This window comes from Chionomys nivalis, chromosome 2 (assembly GCF_950005125.1).
Source record: "Chionomys nivalis chromosome 2, mChiNiv1.1, whole genome shotgun sequence".
Classification (NCBI taxonomy): Eukaryota; Metazoa; Chordata; class Mammalia; order Rodentia; family Cricetidae; genus Chionomys; species Chionomys nivalis.
In genome coordinates, this window is record NC_080087.1 from 20,755,554 (window position 1) to 20,779,474 (window position 23,921).

The 23,921-nt window shown below is 46.1% G+C and overlaps 1 protein-coding gene across 4 annotated transcripts in view; it reads right to left on the reverse strand.

Annotated features, from left to right (window-relative positions):
• Sash1 (SAM and SH3 domain containing 1) overlaps window positions 1-23,921 on the reverse strand; it is a 168,552-nt gene that overhangs the window by 62,981 nt on the left and 81,650 nt on the right. For all 4 annotated transcript variants that reach the window (XM_057761365.1, XM_057761364.1, XM_057761367.1 and 1 more), the window contains one exon: window positions 1,326-1,366. In XM_057761365.1, coding sequence (XP_057617348.1) covers window positions 1,326-1,366 — 41 coding nt within the window. The remainder of the gene's footprint in view (window positions 1-1,325; window positions 1,367-23,921) is intronic.

Below are 23,921 nucleotides of genomic sequence, written 5' to 3' on the forward strand. Positions count from 1 at the left end.
TTAAAATTAGCTGGGTTGGCGTTCATGATTCAAATCCTGCCAGCTGGATTGGAGCATCGATTACCCAGCCACCCTGTGTCCTTTGCTATTTCAAGAATAGATCTTATAATTGAGGATACAGAAAATATATAACCCCTTGAATGGATATTATTTATCGAAACATTCTAAATGGAAGAGTTTATCTGAGGGTATTATCAGAGATACAGACTTAAGGGACTTTCTGATAGTGTCTCTTCCAGGACAGAGAAAATTATCAGCCATACATATCCAGCAAAGAGGCTTGGTCAATGATCTTAGGGCACATGCAATACGATGTGGATGTAAGCCTCTTACTGTTAAGACTACTTAGCAAGTGGAAATATTCATTAACTGCCCCATTTTGAAGACCTGAAAAACAGTATGTAGACGATGATGCTACCTCTATTTCCAAAAGAACAATTCCTAATGGCAAAAGGAAAGAAAACCGCACATCAAATCCCAGGGCTGGAGAGACAGCTCAGTCGGTAGAGCGCCTGGTCTAAAGCATGTGGAGCTCAGCTTGGATCCGCAGCACCACAGTAAGAAGCAGGGTACAGTGGGAGGTGCCCACAACCCTAATGCCAGGGAGGCAGACAGGCAGGTTTCCACAGCATTTGCTGGCCTGTTGGTCTAGCTGAGCTGGTGGAGCTCCGGGTTCAGTGAGAAATCTCTCAAAATAGAAGGCAGAGCGTGACTGAGGGATGCCTAATGAGGACCTCAGTCTACATGCATGTGTGCACATACATAGACACACATATGTGCACATACATAGACACACAAACACACATGTGCACACACATAGACACACAACACATGCGCACATATATAGACACACAACACACATGTTCACATACATAGACACATGCGCACATAGACACACAAACACACATGTGCACACACATAGGCACACATGTGCACACACATAGGCACACACATAGACACACAAACACACATGTGCACATACATAGACACACATGTGCACAGACATAGACACACATATGTGCACATGCATAGACACACAAACCCGTGCGCACATACATAGACACGCATGTGCACATACATAGGCACACAAACACATGAGCACATACATAGACACACAAACACACATGTGCACATACATAGACACATATGTGCACATACATAAACACACAACACACAGACACATCATCGTTACAGTATTTGTTTCTGAACTGACAGATTTGGAGGGAGGGACAAGATCCATAGCTTTACATGTCTATGTATCCTCTATAAACTATGAGAAGAAAACAATCAAATTAAATATTGAAATCAAGGGCAGTGGTACTAACCTACGCAGCCGTCTTCCGAGTTTGACTTATGAAGAGGGTACCTAGTAAAGGAAACAAAATGTACATTTATTACCAGAGGTCCTTGGTTTTATGGTATCTTCACCAACAATCTTTCTAACCAGTTGAATTCTGGACCAATAAATACTGTTTAGTGGAGCCTGAGGAGTTTTTACAGTGGGTCTTTTGTACCTATCTGCTGAGTTCCTAGAAAATGGGTACCATCTGTCAACATTGATTAATAACCAAGTCTAGAACAGGACCTATATTTTATATTTTTGGTTGTGAGCCTAGCCTTTAACGGCTGAGCCATCCCTCCAAGCCCAGGACCTATATTTTAAAATGAATATGGACTTCACTAAAGATTGCTTAAGGATCTTCCACGTCTGTGAACTAATCACTAGTTAAGTTTCTGTCACTGCGAAGTCTACAGGGTAAGCGGAAAAGAAAAAGTACGTCTTAACGAACTCAACTTCACAGTGCAAAGGCTGCGTGGGCCAGCAAGTGAGTTGCATGGGCAGCTGAAGCAAAGATGAGGGTAGCCTGAGGAGGTGACGCATGCCGTCAGAAGGAGACAGGATGCCCAGGTGGAGGGGTAGCCAGTATGGCGCTCCCGTAGATGGCGGTGCCAACTGGCAAGGATGACAGGTGGTCTTTCCAGATCTCAGTACGGTTCAAAATCAAGCCAGAAATGTGTTTCTATTTGCATGAGAGCTTCACATTTTTAAGTCATGGTGAATTTTTGTTCAAATGGATCCAAGTTAATCCAGTTAGCGTATTTGCTTCACAATGCACCTGTCAGCATTTAATAGCTGAACCTCATAAACACATACAGCAAGGGATGTGAACCACAGCCTAAAACCAGTAAGTGAGCTGCTCCTCTAGGAAGCACTCAGACAACACCAACATAAAGCATGAAGGCAGGGAAAGAAAATAATATTAACAGCAAAAGGGGTGGGGGGACAGTAGAGATCCAATCAAAATCCTCATTTGCTGGGTACAAACTCTAGGACTGAGTCAGTGACCTTACGCACAGGCAAGCCACAGGGAAAAAATAGAGCCTGGATAAGTTGGGTACTTAAGAGAATTCACACCCAAATCTTCTAAGTTCACTGCCAAAAAAGGAAGATAAAGAATTGCCTGTCTCTCTGTAGCTGGCTCACTGCAGCTACTATCTGGATGCTTAGAAAGCCAGTTGTGAGGCCAGGTATTGAGAGAAAACATTGAAAACAGTCAGGGGTCAAGTGAAAGGGCCTCTAATCACCTAACAGAGAGAACTTGCAGATAAAGGGACCTCAAGAATTTAAGGTGCAGAAGGGGGTACAGGGTCCCCGATGATTGAGCCACTACTGAGGTGTAGAGGCACTGATGCTGACTGGTAGCCGATGGGTACCCAGATCGTGCAGGCAACATAATTGTCCAAATCTAGAATTTACTATTTTCCTTCCTCCTACCCACTGCAAAAATAAAAGAGCTTCAACTCATGTGTACTTGAAAGGTTTTCAAGCAGTGGACATTTGAAGTTCTATATGATAGACAGACAGACAGACAGACAGACAGATAGATGTGATGGAGGAGGGTCATCTTTCTATCTGTTGTTTTATTAGTTAATTAATAAAGAAACTGCCATGGCCCAGATAGGACAGAAAACGAGGTAGGCAGAGTAGACAGCACAGAATGCTGGGAGAAAGAAGCTGAGGCAGGCAGTCGCCATGATTCTCCCACTCCAGACAGATGCAGGTTAAGATCTTTCCTGGTAAGCCAGCTCGTAGGTACTACACAAAATATTAAAATGGGTTAGATCAATATATAAGAGCTAGCCAATAAGAGGCTAAAACTAATGGGCCAGACAATGTTTAAAAAAATACAGTTTCCATGTAATTATTTTGGGTATAAAGCTAGCCGTGCTGGGCGGGAACGCAGCCCACCACAGCTCTTCCTACACAGATGATAGATGATAGATAGATAGATAGATAGATAGATAGATAGATAGATAGTTACATACATACATACATACATACATACATACATACATGGCAATATTTAAGGGACGAGGGCATGTGGCATGAAGAAATGAGCCAACTGTTAGAGAGGGGGTGGATATGAACAAGGATGCATACAGGGATAGAGAGACTTAGCTCAGTTGGTAGAGTGCGTGTCTAGTGTACAAAGCCCTGGGTTTGACCCCATCACTGTATAACGCTGAAGGAATTGGTGCACTTTTGTAATGTCAGCACTTGGGAGGGGAAGGCAGGAGGGTCTCTGCTACATAAAGAGTTCAAGGCCAGTGTGGAATACAAGATCCTGTCTCAAACAAGCAACAGATAGGAAGGCTTATAAAGATAGGGATGGCGTACAGTTGGCCTTGATTGGACTGTAAGGGTCCAAGGAGATCACTAAAGCAGTTCCAGGTACAGCAGTGAAAGTCGCCATAGATAATTCACAAAAGGAAGATGGCTCACCCACCTGAATATGAGTGGCACCACCCAATGGGCTATAAAGAGGGAAGGAGAAAGTCTTGATGGGCCAGGCATTTCTCTCCACTTAGCAGACACTGTAATGTACCCTGTTCACTTCGTACCTAGCCTGCTCTCCGCACCACGATAGCCTCAGCCACCAAAGCAAACAAGACCATGAGCCCAGACAGAGCCTTCCTAAGTTGTTTTCTCTCTGGTCTTTGTCACAGTGATGAACCGTTGACTATCACAGGAAGAAGAGGGGGAGGGGACAGCAGGGACTACCACATGTTTATGGCCACAGGTGAATTGGAAGACCAACAAAGACTGTTAAGAGTGAGCCATGGGCTAGCTGGCTGGAGAGGAAAGCGGAGAATCTTTCAAAGTAGGAATCAACTTGGAGCTGTCTTTGAATAAGAAGAATCTTCCTGCGTTATTTTTAACTCAGAGTTCTAGCACCATAAGCCCACCCATCTGCCTCCACTGTCCTGCATCCTGAAGTCCTAGGTGCTCGCTAAAAGTGGAGGGGACAGCACACCTAGCTTCACGCTTGCCAAAAGGACTAGGGAGGTACTGACCTATTGCTCAGAGCCACGTATATGAAATGTCCCCAGTGCTGGACAAAAACCAGATGCCAACATGGTCAGTGCTTTGCAGTGATTTGTCCTTACATTAAAAGGAGCCTTTTCTCAAGAAAATGGTCTGCAGAAATATTTAAGCCCTCAGATGACTGAGAGTAATAAATCTTAATGGGTTAAGTGACTTTTAACTATCACTTGATTTATATTCCGATTTTACAGGATGCTATGATCCCCACAAGGGGAGGCGCTCTATTGCTCCATGGTCACTCTGCGGTCACTAGGGATTATAACAGGTGGCCTGCTGGGGCCCCGCGGTCTTTTAATGTATACCTTGCCCTCTCTGAGTAGAAGGAAGGCAAATCATTTCAATCATATCTTTGAAAAATGTAAAAGTTCCTTTCCATTCAAAAGCCATGTCTTAGTACTTCCAGCAGAATGGAAATGTTTGATGCTATAAAAATTTTTCCAAACTTGCCGATCCCTAGACATCACAAACCTAGGTAGTCACAGGCTCCTCCCCAAACCACAGACTTAAGGCCTTTTTATCTTCATTCCCTGTCTCCCTCTTCAAATTAACACACACATTGAATGATTTTGTCCTCATGTTTGGCAGCATCCACATTTCTTGCATTTCCCCAAATCACCAGAGGATGGCACTGTCGATTCTTGATTTGTGATCTAGTGCATGGAATTTTGCTTTTAAATTTTCACAAGTTTACAACACTCAGACTGGGCAAAGCCAGGGTCCCCTAAGTCTGAGGCTCCTCAGATCATCACCTCTCAAAAGAGAAAAGTGACACTGTGTGAATCTGGACAGAGTGAATTCTACCGCAGAGGCTGGCAGAGGAGGCATGCAAAATGCCACATTCTTCCCCCTCACCTAGAGACCACTTCTAATGTCCATTCTGCAGGACCTGGATGACCAACAGGCAGAAGAGTCATTTACTAACCCTGTGGTGGAAGAAATAAACTGTCAGGAGTCAGCTCCAAAGAGGCTGCGCCTCCAACCACAGCCTCCTTCTGATTCCACACAGGGGCCCTGAGAGGGGCGGGTCTAGGAGGTGGTTTGTAGTCTCCTGGGCAACATCGATCTCATTGATAAAGGAGTAAAGGGGATGGAGACCAGGAAGCAATACTTAGCATTCTCTTGCACTCTGGAAGTTGTACACCTAAAGTCTCAGGAGGTCTGGGAATGGGATTTCTTGCTCAGGGCTCAAGAGGCCCCTGGTTTAGATCCTGAACAAGTCTGTCCTATTATTTCTCCAGAACTGAACTAGCGTGAACATCTTTTTTTCAGTAAGTACAGTTTAGACCCCCCACATTGCTAACATGTGAATATCTCTCCTTAAGATCTTAAGCAGTTTCTAAAGACAAGATTCATCTAAGGAAATTCCAAAATTAAGGAATTATTGGATTAAAAAAAAACTTTTTAAAGAAGCATATCTTTATAACTTGGCCCACATCTCTCCCTTGTCCATTCATTTTCAACCATCCACCCTTCATTCTATCTGTAATTATTCAGATCCCAGCGAGTCAGGCACAGAGAACATTTGCTAAAGGAGACAGGTGAGGCTTTGTGCACTGGAGCCCAGGTGGAGAGGCAGGAAGAGCTGCTGGGCCAGAGAGGGAGGAACGTGGAGAGGAGCAGCGACCTCCCTGAAGATGTGGCCACAGAGACACGCTGCTGTAGCATTCACGCCCCGGTGATGGGGGGCGGGAGGATGACATGGGGTGAGTGGACCAGTGGTGTGGGTGCCTTTTCATTCTCCCGCATAGATACGAAAGGCGAAGTGGGGTTTGTGGGACCAGAGCAGCGCACCAGAGTCAATCTGGATATCACTCACACCGTCAGGAGTCGAGGACAGTGGAACACAAAACAGAGAGGCATTTTGAAGACTGCGTACGGATGTCTTAGGGATCAGAAAGAGGTGAGGCCAGGCGGTGAACCGAGTAGACATCTCCAAGCACAAAATGTGTCTGTCACCTGAAATCTCAAGCCAGGGGGCACAGAACTGTCCTGTGTGACGCCCAAACCCAGGGGCTCCCAACACTTCTCTCTCCTGTTCCTAAGTGCGCCTCCCTTTTCTGTCTAAGAGATGGTCTTCAAGGGCATGTGGGCACATGCTGGCCCTGCCCTGTCATAATTAACAGACCGCCACTCACGAGAACTTGTGGTGTTACATTTCCCAGCCCGAGTCTACGGTTACATGAGCACACCTGAGGGTCTGACCCAACACCTCGGGTCTGCTAGTGGAAGTAAGGGGGATGAAAAAGTGACTCCTTCCTTCCTGGGGCCATTCAGTCTGAGGCTCACCCAGAGAGAACAATGTTAGCTCATTTGCACATGCGGAGGCCAGGCAGGCGCGATAAATGCCTGAACTACAGACTCCACGTCAGGGTTCCCGTGGGCTCCCAGGAGCGTCACTGTAACTAAACAAACAAACACACGTGCGCACACACACAAATGCAGTTATAACCTAATTTATAAGGCGTAGCATATGTTATACATCACTAAAAACCTAGATTTGCAGAGATTTTATGGCTCCATAATCTTAAATCTCAGGATATAAAACTTCAGCGCTCGTTTTCTCCCTGCTGAATTCCGAATCGGGGCTCTTGCTGTGTCTGCTAGTACCCAGCATTACCCCGGGCTGCCCAAGAGTCTCCAAACCTGTCACTTCATCCTCTGGAAGTAGGAAAAGGGCATGCCTGTGCTACAAGACAGTAAGGCTAGGGGCCTTTGCTAGAGGTGATGGCTCACGGCTGCAATCCCAGCATTGGAGAGGCTGAGGCAGTAACAGTGCCTCAAGGCCAGCCTGGCTACACAAGGAGACTCTGTTTCAAAAACTGCTTACAGATCTTAAAGAAATCGATTTCCTTTTTTAGGAGCTACATAAGTATAATTTATATTGTGCATAGGTGTGTGTGTGTATATATATATGTATATGCTATGTATGTAGTTTTTAAATGTTTTTTGTTTATCCTTTGAGAATTTATATAATATTTTATCTTCTTCTTTCCCCTCCTCCAAATCCTCCTGAGCATCGGGCTTGTACTAGAGTGTTGTTGACTTATGCAGTACCGATCTATTGGGGGAAAAAAAAGATTTGTTTTTCCCTTCTCCCAGTAGCTATCAATTGCAGTAGCTTTTTGGCTGGCGTAGAACTTCGTGTCCACCTCCGTATGGAGGTTTTCTGAGACAGAGCCTCACCTTCCATGGCTAACATCTAACTTAGTATGTACCTGAAGATCAGCTTTGAATTTCTCATGTCCCTGCCTTCATCTCCCAAATGTGGTATCATAGGACTGTCCACCCACCCTATAATATGCTAAGCACAAACCATCTACCATCTGAGCCACATGCCCAGCCTGGTGATTATTACCCTTAAGATATCAGATGCATTTTTCATCTCATGAACATCACTTCTCTACTTAGTAGAAATAATACAGAACAAAATTTAGTTATTACCATCTACTACCTGCCATAGGAACTCAAGAGGTTACCCACTCCCCAGCCACAGGGGCAGGACTGAAGTGAGGTATGAGACCCTGGGCACGGCCTGGGTCATAAGAGGAACTCGCTCTCAAGGGTGTGGAAAAGGCAAAGGCCAGCACCCCCTAGTGCTGAGTCCTGCCTAACTCTCTAGTAGCCCAAACCCAGTTCTTTCTAGGGGGAAGGCTGAATTTCATACACAATTTCACCAACTGTGACTGACAGGAATTCTCACCCAGAGTCGTAGAACTCCATAAATATCGCGTAATAATAGTAACACCGGCCACATTTTATCAGTTCAATCAAAATACCCCCTTATCCAGGCCTTTCCCTTCATCTCAGAATCTTCTCTCAGCTTGTAATTTCTTCTTGATGTCTTTAGCTTGGCTTGTTGCCTTTTTTGGTTTTTTGTTTGTTTGTTTGTTGTTTGTTTGGTCTGAGACAGCACCTCATACTGTAACCCATACTAACCTTAAAACTAAACTTAAAACTTACTACAAACTCCCAACAACCTTCAGGCCTCGGCTTGCCTGATAGCTGGGAGTGCAGGCACGAGTCACCATGCTCAGCTGTGTTCTGTACTTTCCTGCTTGACAAGGTCACCTCAATAAATAATTAAGATAGGGGTGAGAATTGTGAAATCCAAGGTGACAACCCAGCCCAGAGTAAGAGTCACACACTATGAAGTCTGACAGATTTGGAAAGAGCCAAAGCTGCCACACATTTACACCTTGGTGCTCCCGGATAAAGTAGCGGGATGGATACGGTCCCTGCCGGATGAAGAAGCGGGATGGAAACGGTCCCTGCCTTACTAGGCTGTCATGAGCGTGTGGGTGGATGAGTGGAAACCCCTTACGCTGAGCCTGACACTGGGGAAGACCCTTGCGAGTGATACCTACATAGTCATCAGTGCCACAGCACACTGGTACCCCAGGATGCTCTACAGAACTTAGCCTTCACCTCGTCAGCACACAGGCCAGCAGACATCCCCTATGGTAACTTAAGCCATTTCCAGTCACTGACTGTCTCTGTAATGATTATTTCATGTCAACCTCTCTCCAGCATTTTCATGTAGTTATTTCTTCCCATTTCATAAAAGCAACTTATTATTAGAATCCCAACCAAACATACGCTTGATGATAAACACATGTCAAGCGTTCTTTATCTAGTTTATTTGTGGCACATATTACTTTCATTTGCTTATATCTTATTGTCGGGTGCCTGAAGAAATGGTTTACTGGATAAGAGTGTTTGCTGCTTTTCGTACGTCCAGGGGTCAGGCCTTAAGAAACACATGAAGCAGTTCACAACCATCAGCTCCAGGATCTCACACCATCTTCTGGCCTTGATCCAGTTTGTGTGTGTGTGTGTTCAAAATTTAAAGAATTTTAAAAGAATCTTTATATCCAAATGTCTCTATAGGGCAGTATTTAGCTTAGTAAAGCATAGTATATACTGAATTATTTTTTAATGCTGAGCAGCTTTTTCAGTATGAACACATTTCCTAGCAAATGACGTAGGTCCATCAATTATGTCACATTAATTTTCTAAAAGCAATGGCAGGCTTTTCAAGTTTATGAAGTATAGATGCCGTCGAGAAACAATGCTACCACCCAGTCTTTAATTCTGCTGTGTACAGGTCTGTGACGGTTGCCACAGGTGCCTGTCAATTTGACACTACTTAAAATCATCTAACAAGAGAATCTCAACGAAGGAGTGTCTGTCAGATTGAACTGTGAACTTGTCTTGATAACAAGTGAATTGATGTGTGAAGACAGCCCACTGTGGATGCACCATTCCCTAGGCATTCCCTAAACTGTGTAAGAAGAAGGGAAGCTAGCTCTGTGCAAACAGGAAGAAATTTATCCTCCTTTTACTCTTGGGTGTGATGCTGACTAGCCGCTTTGAGTTTCAACATTGGCTTTCCTGCAATCATTGACAATAGCTGGGGTTAAGAGTTGAAACAGGCTGGGCAGTGGTGGCACACGCCTTTAATCCCAGCACTCGGGAGGCAGAGGCAGGCAGATCTCTGGGAGTTTGAGGCCAGCTTGGTCTACAAGAGCTAGTTCCAGGACAGGCTCCAAAACCAGAGAAACCCTGTCTCGAAAAACAAACAAACAAACAAACAAAAAAAGAGTTGAAACAGAACAAACAAAATTCCTTCTCTCCTAAGTTGCTTTTTCCCAGGGCATTTTGTCACAGTCCAGTAAAGAAAGGACAAGGACTGTCGAAAGCACTGTTGAGACGTTTGGACTCTTGAGCCATGAATTTGTCACTTGTAACTTTTCCTACCCTATCTCCTTTCTATAAGAAATACCCTTGGTCCAAAGTCATCCTCCAAACCACTTTAAGTCAGGCTTCTACGTGAGATGTCATCGTATTCAGAAAATGAGGAAGATAACCTACACAGTACCTAGAACATGCCTACGCTAAGCACTAAAACTGAATAAAATAGGATCTATATGGTAACTCTTCTCCCTGACTTTGACCCCAGTCTTTGTCAGAACTTCTAAAAATGCACTTCCCCCCTCAGCTCGGTTCTCTGGCACTTCCAGGGTGGCCAAGAAGCTCTCCAAGTCAAAAGCGGGGTTCCAAGTCATCTGAAAACCCTTCACAGAGGTACACTGAAGGGGTGTTCATCCTTCCGCACACCAGCTAGGATCATGCTGCAAGTTAATGATTCAGGTCGCTGGCAGAAACACAAAACTTTCACGTCTGACGAGCAGCCAAATGCCATCTCTCCAAAGCGGAAGTCTGGGGCCTGACTGTGTCCAGGCTACAGGCTCATTAAGGCCAGGACGTAAGGGCAGAGTGGATCATGTTGTGCTGTGGTTTCAGGTTAGGGGTTGGAGAGAGACAGAACCAATGCAAGGACAGCTTTGTTTATGCTCTGTTGACATGCCGCCCTCAGTTCCCAGGAGTCTCTCAGGGTAGGGTCGCTGTTCCAATTTTAACCTTTCTTTTATTTTCTTCTTCTCTTCTTCCTTTCTATTTCTGTTTCTCTGTCTTAGACAAATTCACATAGAGGTAAGGCTGGCCTCATACTTGCCATTTAGCCTAGTGACCTTGAACTTGCAATCCTCCTGCCTTCTCCTTCTGAATATTAGGATAACAGGCATGCATCACGGCATTGGGCTTTATGTGGTGCTGGGGAAGAAGCCAAGGGCCTTATGCACACTAAATAAGTGACTAAATAAGTGACTATAAAATGGATACATAGATGCCAACTTTGCTGGTGATAATCACTGATAGCAACAACATGTACCCACCCAGCACCTATGATAAATGCCTTTCTGGTTCCTCCAAAAATAGTAACCAATCTTCAGAATATCTCTATGACGTATTGGATGGCCCATGGTATTTGAAGTAAGATTGTACAGAAAGGAATCCTAGCTGATTACTTTCATATGAAAAGACCAATGATGAATTGTTGTTTGCTAGGTAAAGATAATGAAGTTCTGAGCTATTTAATGAGGGAACTGCATCACAGCTCAGTACACACCTTCCACCAGTTTACAATTAATCAAGCAGATTTTATTAACTTTCTCTAAGGTAATAAATTAACTTGACTCCTACTTTCAATATCTTTTCTCATGTTCTCTCTTCCCCCTAAGAACCACAGTTTTGGTTGGGCGGCAGCGTGCTCTGTGAAAATGTGTCCTCAGACTCCCTTGCAGCTAAGGAAGAGCAAGTTATCAGTCTCCCACAGAGAACTAGGGTTTCTGGGTAGTTCTAAGAGAGTCCGTGTTTCTGTGATTGAAAGAACTGACGTGTCACTCTACACAACCTCTTCCTCTGCTCTCCCTGTTCACCTTGTCTGAAGCACAGGCAACAAAGCCAAGTCATCATCATTTACCAAAAGGAAGGAAGTCACACTCTAAGGCTGGTGCAGCAGAGAGGAAGAAAGCCCAGCTGTACCAGTCTCCAAATACTGCCCTGCAGACGCCTGGTTATAGGAGAATATGCAGCTATTTGTCTATGCTGGTGTCAAGCTAACCCATGGCTATACCAGGCATGGTAGTCCATACCAATACTTGGGACTACTTGGGAGTACCAGTACTTGTAAGATACTTTGGAGGTTGAGGCAGGAAGGTCATGAGCTACAACATAGTAAGATTCTGCTTAAACACAAAACAAAAAAGGACATGCTTTTACAAAGCATTGGTCTGGTTGGTTTACTGTGTTCATAACTTGTCATCTTTCAGGCCACAGAAACCCAGAAAAGAGCATGCCCTAATCTGGGCAATGAAGGCACATGCTCCAGGACTAGGGAGGCAGAGGCAGCCATATCTCCGTGAGTTTGAGGCCAGACTGGTATACAAAGTGAGTTCCAGGACAGGCTTTAAATCTATAGAGAAATCCTGTCTTGAAACACCCCCCCCAAAAAAAAAGAACATGCCCTGATATACAGGTGAAGGCATTAAGACTCAGGGTACTTCTATAAGGGACTTATCCAAGGTCACATAACTGGTACAGTGGTCCCTTGTATATAAGATTTTCGTTTTTAACAATTTCACTTACCCATGGTCACATATGGTTCAAAAATATTACTGCTTTTGAGTAATCTTTAAAATGAACAATTCAGAAAGTTTAAATAACTTCTGGGCACGGGACTTGGGTTAGCAATAGAATACTTGCCTTATAGGTAGGTAGATGAGATAGTAAGATATATTAACACATAGCATATAAACAAAAATATTGTATCACAGTATATTAGAGGGTAGATGGCTGTAGTTGTACGCTATAGACTTGGGAGTTAAATTCAGCTCTTTCAAATATCCAGCCCAATGTCTTTTCAATAATAGCTGGGATCTGCCAGATTGTGGTGGCACATAACTTTAATTCCAGCACTCGGGGAGGCAGAGGCAAGAGGATCTCTGTGAGTTCAAGGCCAGTCTGATCTACAGAGGGAGTTCCAGGACAGCCAGAGATACACAGAGAAACCCTGTCTCAGAAAAAAAAAAGTTGGAATCCATGAATACAAAGGCCACATCATTATCTTCATCACCACCTTCAAAGTGCTGGGTCCAATACTGTGAGCCTATATGGTTAAGCAATGAAAATGCAATATAGGTTTATAGATTCTGGAGTCTGAAGCCCCGGTTCAAACTCTGCCTTAAAAACAAACAACTATTATTTCATTATTTGATGATGATGATGATGATGATGATGATGATGATGATGATTGCTAGTACTAGTATTTCTTTGTGGTGTGTTTGTCTGTATGTCTGTATTTCCAGCAAGTGCCTGCAAGTCCCTGTGCAGCCAGAAGAGGGCTCCAGACACTCTGGAGCTGGACTTACATGCAGTTGTGAGCTAGCTGCCTGATGAGGCTGCTGGAAACAACCTCAAGATGCACCCCTCACTGCCAAGCCATCTCCCCAGCCTCAACCTCTGGCTTTTGATGATGCTCCACAGGCATACAAATCAAGAATTGCATGGAAAGAACCCTGACCATCTTGTGAGTTCTGTTTACTTCATCCCATCAATCTCCGTGCCTTTACTTTATGGCTTCTCTAGGAAGTTCAACTTTTATTTGGGTTTTTATATCTTAAGAATTATTAGTTTTGTCTGAAGCAAAATAAAAAGACGTTAAACAACACGGGGTTGGAGCATTCTTTCCCTCGCCAAATGTACTTTCCACAAAATGAAAGGGGAACATTAGTAACTTTAGATGAAAGAAAAAAAACAAAAACAAACAAACAAAACCCTCTAAGGCTGGGGGTGGGTGGGTACAGCTTGGGGGCAGAGCACTTGCCCAGTAAGCAGAAGGCTCAGTGTGATGCCCACACTGTAAAACCCAAACAAAACAAAAAGGAACAAGGAAAACGCCCTGGCTAACAGTTAAATGGTTGTTATTCATTCTGTGTGTGCAACAAAATTTTTCTTCCCTCTAGTTCTTCTTGAAACGTTTCTGAATATGTGTAATATATATGTGTGGTCCCAACAAGGTTTCTCTAACCAGGAAGCCTGGCATGGAGCCTGGATGAGCATATGGGAAGGGCACCTCTGCATTCAGGTCTACAGACCAAGTGGCTATCGGGCGGGCAGGCCTGGAGAGCTGGTGTACAAATGAACTACCATTACTCTGGGCCAAGAGAACGCTGGGTAATGGATCCCAGGTGAGGGGAGCAGGCATCCTTCACAAAGCTGCTAAACCCTACTGAGACAGCAGGCCTCGGAAGGCAGTCTTTACCAGGTTGGGCCTCAGGGTGGGGAGGAGAGAGGAGGCAGAGGAAGAAAAAGAGACTCCATTCAATTATCTCCTTCTGGCGTTTCCATGGCGATGGCTCCGGAAGCGGGTCAGAACTTTCTCAGTGGAAACAAACAGCCGCTCTCATTCACCATCACCCAGGCCTGCTGGCCACACTGGCTGCTTGTGCGGGCAGCCCAGGCAGGGACAGGGGGCTGAGGAGCCTTTCTTCTGTCACCTGCTCTGGGACAGGAGGGGGAGAGGGGCTGGTGAGACTGCGTCCGAAGGTCAAAGCCCGAGAACTCTGAGTATGAAGGACCCTTCCTTCCCCTCCTAGCTAGAAGCCCTCCTGGACAGCACTGTGGGAGCCTCCTGCCTGCCCTACTTCCCTCCCTAGCCAGCATGAACAATGCGGTGACCTGAATCAGTCCCTTCCATGGTGACTGGGCAGAGCCACTTGAGCTTTGTTTTCTCCTGGGACACTTTAAATTCTTTGACAGACACGGGTGATGACATCTGTCAGCGTCTTACATACACAATGAAAACGGGAACCCAGGCTTTCCCGTCTTATCGTATCTTATTTTGAAATTCCTCGGCATTATCTTAGTCATACCCTCAAGCCCTCTGCATTAAAAAAAAAAACCCTCTGGGCAGCTGGCACTGCCCCTCGTATCTTATCCACTTTGCCTTCACATGCCACCCACTTCTGAGCCTGTGGCTGTATCCAAAGCAACCACATCAGCACCTGCTAGAGATGAGGAGGATGCCAGGAAGCTCTGCTGGGGTCACCATGAACACAGGCTCTCTCGGCATTAGCTGACTACCCACCCCCCAACTCTAGCTGTGTTTGAGAAACAGGGCCCTTACATCTGGGGGTGATAAGACTCAAGTTAGGGTGACATTTCATTAAAACCCAACTGTCTGTCTAGCCATCTTCATCAGCACTCCAGTCTCCAGGGCTTCACAGTCACCGACTACACCATGGGGCCTGCAGGCTGTCATTTCTACAGCTTCAGGTGGTTCCCAGGGGTGGATATATGGCTGGAGGAATGTCTCCATCCAAATAGAGACAGACAGGACAGCACCGAGCTCTGTCCTTTTCTATCCTTTGTCCCCATCCTACCCCAGCATCTCTAAAGAAAAACAAGCCACAGTGTGGGACAGGGTTTGTTGGTTTGTTTTTCAGTCAGGAATGGAATGCTGAGCAACCCCAGCAGAAGTGACCAGGCCACTCCTAGTATGATACTGCCTGGGCTAATCTGGACAAGACTATTCATAAGAATACACTTTGACTGCGTGTATCCCCACACTCCTAAAAGACACGACGACAGAATGAGCCAGCAGACTGAAGACATTACAGTGCACACACAATTCCAAAGGGCTCCCCGCAAGTTTCAGACCTGCGGGCTTCCTACCCTGACCTCAGGCCTCCTTGAAGCCATCAGACACCTGTCTCACATCAATAATGGTTCTTGCCCCACTGTGGGATTCGTGCTATCTTCTGGAGGGCTGCCAAGAGCCTGATGAAAGCCACATACCCTTCCATCATGCCACTGTCCCCAAGCAACCTTGCTGGTCCTGTCTTCTGCTTGGAATCCACTTCCTTTCTAACCTGCTGAGGAAACCCATAGAAACTTCTTGGCTCACTCCTTAGGAACCTGTGCTGGACACGGAGTGTGCTGGCACAGCCCAACTGCTTCAGGGCTTCTAGAATTCTCTTCCCTGCACGGATCTCCGGTGTGGAGCACAAGGGCATTTTCTGTGAGGTATAGACGGCAGAAGGGAAGGTAGCCACTTTCTCTGTGTGCTTCAAGGCCAGTACAGCCTGAGGACCGGCAGTAGCTGGCAGGTGTCACAGCTGCTCCCTTGGGATTTGGGCAGCATGGGACAGCAACTGGTCTGTGTCACTCATATTTGTGTTGACTCGCGTGTTGGGGGCAGATAGCAACAACCCCTGCGCGTTCTCTGCGAGGACAGATTTAGAGCTCTGCTTGGGGATGCTGAGAGACGCCGTGATTCCACCCAGCCTGGCTGGCTGCAGTCTGTCTTGCTCTGTCCACTCTACACGCAAGCTTTTTAAAAAGCCAGAGTACTGATCACTGGCCCACTGACTGTAACCTGCACCGTTCGACGTTGGAGGAATAGCCTCACCCAGACAGTGGAAGCAGCCCCTACAAATGCATGGGGTCAAATCCCAGAATAAAGCCTTATGCAGTTCGGATATGCTGCTTCCTCCAGGCCCTAAGTTACACAGCCTTCAATGCCATCTCCCAAAGTCCTCTATCCTTCTGTTCATGGCTCTTCTCCTGTGATAGCTTTCCTGCTGCCTTATCACTGTCTGTTTCTATCCTTCGATTACCAGCATCCAGTGGGTTTATGCTTAAACCAGAAATGTGTAAGTGCTTATTAAATTAAATCTTATTCACCACCTAGCCCATCACGGGTCTCTCCTTTATTCTCCACGTGGTGAGGTGTCTGATACAAGCCCTGCTGCCTGCAGACAGACAAACCTGGATATGAGATCCTGGTCTTCCCAGCCCAGGCTTTGTGGGCTTAGCTATCATTTAATCTTTCTGAACCTCGGTTCCCTTAACTATCAAATCCCATCCACACAGTTTTGTTAGCAGGGTTAAAAAGATGGGGAGGGGGGGCGCGGAGAGATGGCTCAGCAGTTAGGAGCACTGCTCTTGCAGAGAACCTCGATTTGGTTCCCAGCACCCATACAGTGGCTCACAACCATCTGTGACCCCAATTTTAGGGGATCCTATGCTATCTTATGGCCACCACAGGCCAACAGGGAAGTGCATTGTATACTTACATACATACAGGCAAAATACTCATACACGTAAAATAAAAATAAATGAATATTAAAAAGAAAATAGATACACATCGACCACTTGGTAAATTCCAGGCAAGTCCCTTTTATTCTGCTTGTAGATTGTCTATAGATGCTAATTTTTTCTCTCTCCTTCAGCACTGACCCAATATTCATTTCACTTCTCAGGCAGACAAACAGCAGCCGCCTCTATGTGTTAAACAGTCTGGGCTGCAGTGCCTGCACCCCACAATCACAATACACAGCCTGCCACCTCACAGGAAGCAACCCAGGCACGAGGCCTCCAGCTGAGGTCAGGCCAGCTGGAGCTTGCTCACCAGACAGAATGAAGGGCAACAGCCTTCTCAGTTGGGAACAGCTGAGGCAGAGAGAACACTGGCACAGCTGCTGCCGCCCAGCCCCAGCCCCTGCACTCAGGAATGTTGAGCCCCTCAAATATGCTATGCAGTGGCGTGCACACGTGTGGACGCAGACAAACACACAAGGACACACTTCAGCACGCTGACCACGTGGGCCCTACGAAAATGGCTGTTGTTTCTTCCCTGCTCCTCCGACCTGTGACACTGAAACCCGAAAGCCATGTGGGATGACCAAATTTTAAGTGATGGGGGCCAATGGTTAGTTCTGCATACGGCCCCATCCATGAGACTAAGGACAGACACCCTGGCAGACCTCTGCCAGGAACAGCACAGCCCTCTAAAATGAGGGTCAATCTAGGCACTGTGGCCTGTGGGAAGACCTCTTGCTGTGCCTTGGTCTATTAAGAGCCCAAAGCTGGGAGATTTCAAATGCATTGTTTCTGACCACACAGCTGGCAAAGCTGAAGTTTGGGTACAGATTCTGGTGGCCTCTGGCACGCATAGCAACACATCAACAACACAGGCTAACCCCAAGCAACCCCAACACTGATGTCAACCAATGAAAGGCACCTGAGGTAGAGAAGCCTCCTGGGGACCTCTCATCCCACCAAGGTGGAAATGGACAAGGGGGAGCCAGAGTGGTGAGGAGTCCCGGAGGGGTGCTCACTCAAACTCTAGCTCCTGGGCAGGCCCTTGCCCTGGTGCCCCTGGCCTCCACATAGATGACAACTCATAAACCGATTAAGGCAAAAGAGCATATACTGTATATAGGTGGCCTTTGGTCAGGCACAGTTAGTTCCTGAACCTAACCTTGCCGTTTCATCTATACACCCTACACTATGGTTGAAGGACCAAACCATGATGGACTGGGCTGTCCTAGCTCTCTGTGTGGTACGGTACCCACCTCCCAGGCCAGGGAGCCTTCAAGGAGGCCAGCCCATCTCAGACAATCAGGATAACTGATTAACTTTCTCAAAGGCATACCCTGACAGGACATCCTTTCTCACACAGAGGCAAAGCCAGGCCTGGAGCATGCAGGCCTATGTTCCATGGGAACACTAGCGGTCCATCCCATCCCTCATCCCCATCACAAACAGGATCTAGATACAGGATGCACTAGTCTCAGATTCAGAGGACACAGCGTGACCTAGTGATCTCAGGACCTCAGCGATTCTCTTTAGGGGATCTGTTCTCCTTCTGAAGATGAACAACCCCTCCAACACATGAACTCCCGTATCCAGGAAGGGTGCTCTAGAACTGGACCCCAACCAGTTGGAGGAAAATCAACATGACACCAGACTACAGACCCTGTCTTTGGGGAGCATACAAAGATAGATGAATCCCCGACTCCTCTCTGAGATAGATTTGAGCCCGGAAACACGCCAGTAGAGAAATAATAATTTACTACAAGGAGAATCATTTCTTTTTGTTGTTGTTCTATCTATCTATTTATTTATTTATTTATTTATTTAAGATTTCTGCCTCCTCCCCGCCACCTCCTCCCATTTCCTTCCCCCTCCCTCGATCAAGTCCCCCTCCCTCGTCAGCCCAAAGATCAATCAGGGTTCCCTGCCCTGTGCAAAGACCAAAAACCACCCACCTCCATCCAGGTCTAGTAAGGTGAGCATCCAAACTGCCTAGGCTCCCACAAAGCCAGTACGTGGAGTAGGATCAAAAACCCATTGCCATTGTTCTTGAGTAGGAGAATCATTTCTTAACATGTTTCAAGAAAGTTGGATGCAAAGTTACCAAGAATTGGACACAAGGGTCTATTCTTAATGCTGTGCTATAAACATAACACATCTTTTTTCAAAAGTACATTTTCTCTCTGTTTCTATGGTCAGTCTACAATATATATAGAGAGAGTAGATGAACGATTGCTTAGGGTTTTGGCAGCCACAGTACTGTCACAGCTAGAGGGCATGAGGCTTCTCCCGAGACGTTAAAAGTGGCATACGATGTCTGAGTACGCTAAAGGTGACAATTGGCTGTGAACACACGATCCACTAATTTCCCCTTCTGTGAATACGCTGTGTGGTATGTGTACTATATCTTAAGCTGATGAAGACACGAACACATATGCGCACACAGACTCCTGCACAAAAATGCCTACAACAACCTTCTTCACATCAGCCAAAAAAAAAGGTGGGAACGATGTCAAAGCACGTCAGTCGGTAGTGGAAACACAGAGCGCCGTACGGTCGCACACAAAGGAATAAACAGCAACATGAGGGGTGAAACTGATGAAAAGATTAGGTTAAGTTAACGGAAGGCAGCTATGGACCACTGTGGTGATGTCTGTGAAACTCTGAACATACTAAGAAATAGCGGAACGGCACCCTTGTCTGCCTGTGTGCAGTGATGGCAACGGAACCCAGGGCCGCCTAAGAGTGCTCCACAGCCCCTAACTGTTCTTTGAGTGGAAGAACAACGTGCCATATAAATCACAACTCAATAAAGGAATTGCCAAAGACAAAATAAAAGCACTTCCTCCAGCAAAATTGCTTCTTTCAAAAATTAAAAGAATTCAATGATGACGGTACTTTCCATTATGTTTCTAGATATTGTAACACTGTTTCTGCTCAAAGAGGAAGAAACTGCAGGGGGATTAAACAAGATGGCAGAATGGCATCGGGCAGGGAAGGGGACAGTCCTTGGGAACAGAAGGGAGAGTGTTGGAAGCTGTTCTTCTCTCCACTCGAGGGTTTCCCAGGCGACCTTTCAGGGTTACTATTCTCCGGCAGAAATCATGTCTGACACTGCTGTCCGTCTCGGGAGACTCTGATACGGCTGGCTCATACACAGACCAAGAGGGGTCTTCTATACAGCAATTCCATGCCTGGGAACAACCCAGGGCCTATTTTAAAGAATCCAGGTCATGGAGTGAGTTAGACACAAGCCCTGAGCAGGCTCGAAGCACCAAGGAAGAAGCAGAGGAGAAAAGCTTAGAGGTCCGGCCAGGCTGACTCAGGTGGGGTTCAAGAATGTAAGTCATCAGAGCCATGGGCAGGGGCATGAACTTGAGCCATATTAGACACATAATAGCGATAGATAAGATTACAAAGTACTCGCCGTGTGTTAGATGGCTTACTAAGTGAAGTAATTACTATAATTACATCCCATTTAGTCAGGAACTGGCCCCAGGATTGCAGAGCTGGTAAGGAAATGCCTGAATTCAAACTCAGAGTCTGGTCATCCCTACCTGATGGACAAAGGGGCCCTAAGACTGGCTTGGCAGGTTTATCTCCAGCTCTGGGACCTTAGGCATGGTGAGTACTCTCAAGAAAAATTGGTATCTCCTTCAAAGAGCTCATGAAACACGAAGTGATAAAAGACAATAGAAATGACTAGTATAGAAATAACTGGCTCATCTCAAGGCTGGCTCCAGAAGGACCTCGCCAGCAAAGGTAGGCGAGCCCATTGCTGAGGCTGGATGGAGCTTGCTCGGGTCATGAAGATGAACGAGGAAGCTGGAGTTTAAATCCTGCGTTCAAACACGTTGTTCCTGGCTAGTGGCGCTGTGGCAGCAGGTTATGGAACCTCGGAGACAGGAAGCATGACTGATGGAAGTGGGGTCACCAGGGAATGGCCTTTGAGGCTTCAGTCTGCTCCTACTTCCAGTTAGAGAGCTTTGGTTCCTGCTCACCTAGCAGGATGTGGCCAGCTGCCTCATATCCTTGCTGCCAAGGCTACGAGCTAACGCTGCCCCTATGCCTTCCACGTGTGATGGCCTGAATTCCCTGAACCATGTGCCAAAATAAACTCCTCCTTAAACCACTTCTGTGGGATATGTGGTCCTAATGACGCAAAAGTATCTTGCACGGGGAAGCATCCCACACGATCGGTCACACAGCCAGTTCAGATGGTAAGCATACCACGGGAAAGGACCTGCCTGAGAAACCTGCCTGGGGAGCGGGTGACAAGGACATGAGGTGGCCAAGTGGGTGGAGGACAGAATATGGGACACTGGGCTCAAAGGGAAAGAGGAAAGCAAAGTTGAAGGTGCAGGGAGCAGGGCGAGTCAGGCAATGAGCAAGAACTCAGGCAGGGGCTTCCTGAAGACCAGAAGATAAGGAGGAAAGAGGATAGGAGGAGACAGAGCTTCCTGAGTATGCAGCAGGGGTGGGAGTTGGTGGTTAGGGGAGGAGGGAGGCATTTGACAGACTAAGAAGAGTCTTCAGCTGCCAGAGGAAGCAGGAAGGTGGTGCTGAGCTCCGCACATGCGTGCACAGGGCGCTCGTTGATCATCGGCCGTATTCCACCCGCGGCTGGAGCTCGGTCCCCACTCAACTGCCTTTGGCTCCTTTTATTTATCTGTCTTTTCTATCGCCCTGTATATCTGGGCTTTTGCTGGCCATAAAATAGTTCGAGTGTAGTCATCAGAATGGAAAAAGGTGAGACTAAATCAGGGAATTTCAGCTCTGGTGAAGGGCTTAGTAAGAAAGAAGTTATAAATATTGGCAATGGTGAGGTTTCGCGATTTATTTTAGACTTTCTTGCTTCAATAGAGGCCCAGCTTAGATCACGATGAGAGTCAACCTGGCTCCTGTTTCCAACAGCAGAAGGATGTAGGTTTTAACTGCTATTTGTCTAATGCTTATGAACCCATCTGAATCCATCCTTGTTACTTTTCTCACCGTGACCACACACCTGATGGAAAGCAACAAGGGAAGAGAGATTTACTTTGGCTCGAGGCTCAAGGGATTCATTTCGTGGTGGGGAAAGAAAGCATGAAGGCAAGGACATGAGGTGGTCAGCCATGTGTGTCCTCAGTCAGGAAGCAGAGAGGGTGAATGCTGGTACCCAGTCGGGTATTCAGATTGGGATCCCAGCCCCTAGGATGGTACCTTTCTAAAACATCCTATAGAAATGCAGAGGTGTGTTTTCATGGAGATCTACATCCAGATGATTGACCATCACAACCTCTGGATTTGCTGAAGTAACACGATTGTGTAACAGTTTGGAATTACAGTGCTGTGGCCAGAAACTTGGCTACTTTAATTGGGATCAAATCTGGGTTCTGATATTGAGTGGCTGTGTAGCTGCCTTTAAGCAACTTACTGGCCTCTCTATGCTTCACTTTCTGTGTTTGCAAATGAAGGGACCGTAATGGATACGGAGTCTCGCAGTAAGGCACTAGCAGTACTGAATGTGTATTAGGTACCTGAAACCACCCTCGATAGATGCTAAATCCTAAAGCTCATATTCTTACTTTTTACTTTCTTTTTCAATTCGCAGTCCTTAGAATCGACTCTATGAAAACACTGTTATGGAATATTAGTTAAAGATGTGTTACATTTGTTTGTGCTGTGGAACATTTGTTTATTGATGCAAAGATGGGTTGCATTGTTTTTGTTTAACTCTGTAAAGTTGCGTTACTTTGCCTGTCTAAAACACCTGATTGGTCTAATAAAGAGCTGAACAGCCAATAGCTAGGCAGGAGAGAGAAACAGGTGGGGATGGCAGGCGAGAGAGTGAAGAGGAGGAGAAACCTGGGAAGATTGAGGAGGGAGGAAAAAAGGGGAGGGAGGATGTCAGGAGTCAGCTACCCAGCAAATCACAGAGTAAGACGTAAAGAAAGATATATTGAATACAGAAAGATAAAAACCCAGAGGCCAAAGGCAGATTGAATAATTTAAGTTACGAAAAACTGGCTAGAAACAAGCCAAACTTTGGCAGAATAAGACTCAGTGTATTTATTTGGGAGCTGCTGGCAGGCCCCCAAAGACAAAAGAGTAGACGAGAGTAAAAAAACAAAACAAAACAAAAAACCTAACCAACAACAAAACACCTCTACAAAGATAAAAAAAAAAAAAAAAAAAAAAAACAACCAGATGGGCCCCAGACACTGCTAGCTTCATGGCTTCCTTGAACATGCATCTGGCCCATTTTCACATCAGTCTTACTGCGTGTACATAACACAAACGAAATATTAGCTCTTATGGAAAGCACTAATTTCCCACCAAACGACAACTCTCCCTCTCAAGAATGACATTTGTTCAGGGCAAAAGTGGGTTCAGGGCCGGGCGGTGGTGGCACACGCCTTTAATCCCAGCACTTGGGAGGCAGAGGCAGGTGGATCTCTGTGAGTTCGAGACCAGCCTGGTCTACAAGAGCTAGTTCCAGGACAGGCTCCAAAACCACAGAGAAACCCTGTCTCGAAAAACCTAAAGAAAAAAAGTGGGTTCAGCTATGGAAACTCTCTGGTGATTTAGTGATTGAATAGCCCCTTTTGGGAGAGAGGATGTGTATTTTGGCTCATGGTTTCAGAGTCTCAGCCTGTCACTGTGGAGAGGTAGGAGTCATCGATTCAAGGCAGCTGGAAAACATCGTGGGGGCTTCTCCCATCACGGCTCACTTAGTCTCCCTGCTACCAAAGCGAGCGTCTAAACTCACCAACTCCCTGCTTTTGTCCGCACCACCATTTAAACTAGGAAATGTGTGATTCCTTTTCTATAACTCTCTCCCTTCAAACATGAGCTATCTTTTCTATAACTCCCTCCCTTCAAATGTGGGCATCACTACATCTTAGTACCCCAGAAGACTGCATGCCCTCCATGCCAAGTCGGTGCTCAGTGAACAGCAGCCACGTGAAGAAACAAAGAGAAGAAACAGGAAGGGGGTCAGGAGGGGCTCTGGGTGAACTTTCTGAAAGTCATGCCTTTACCATCTCCACTTCAC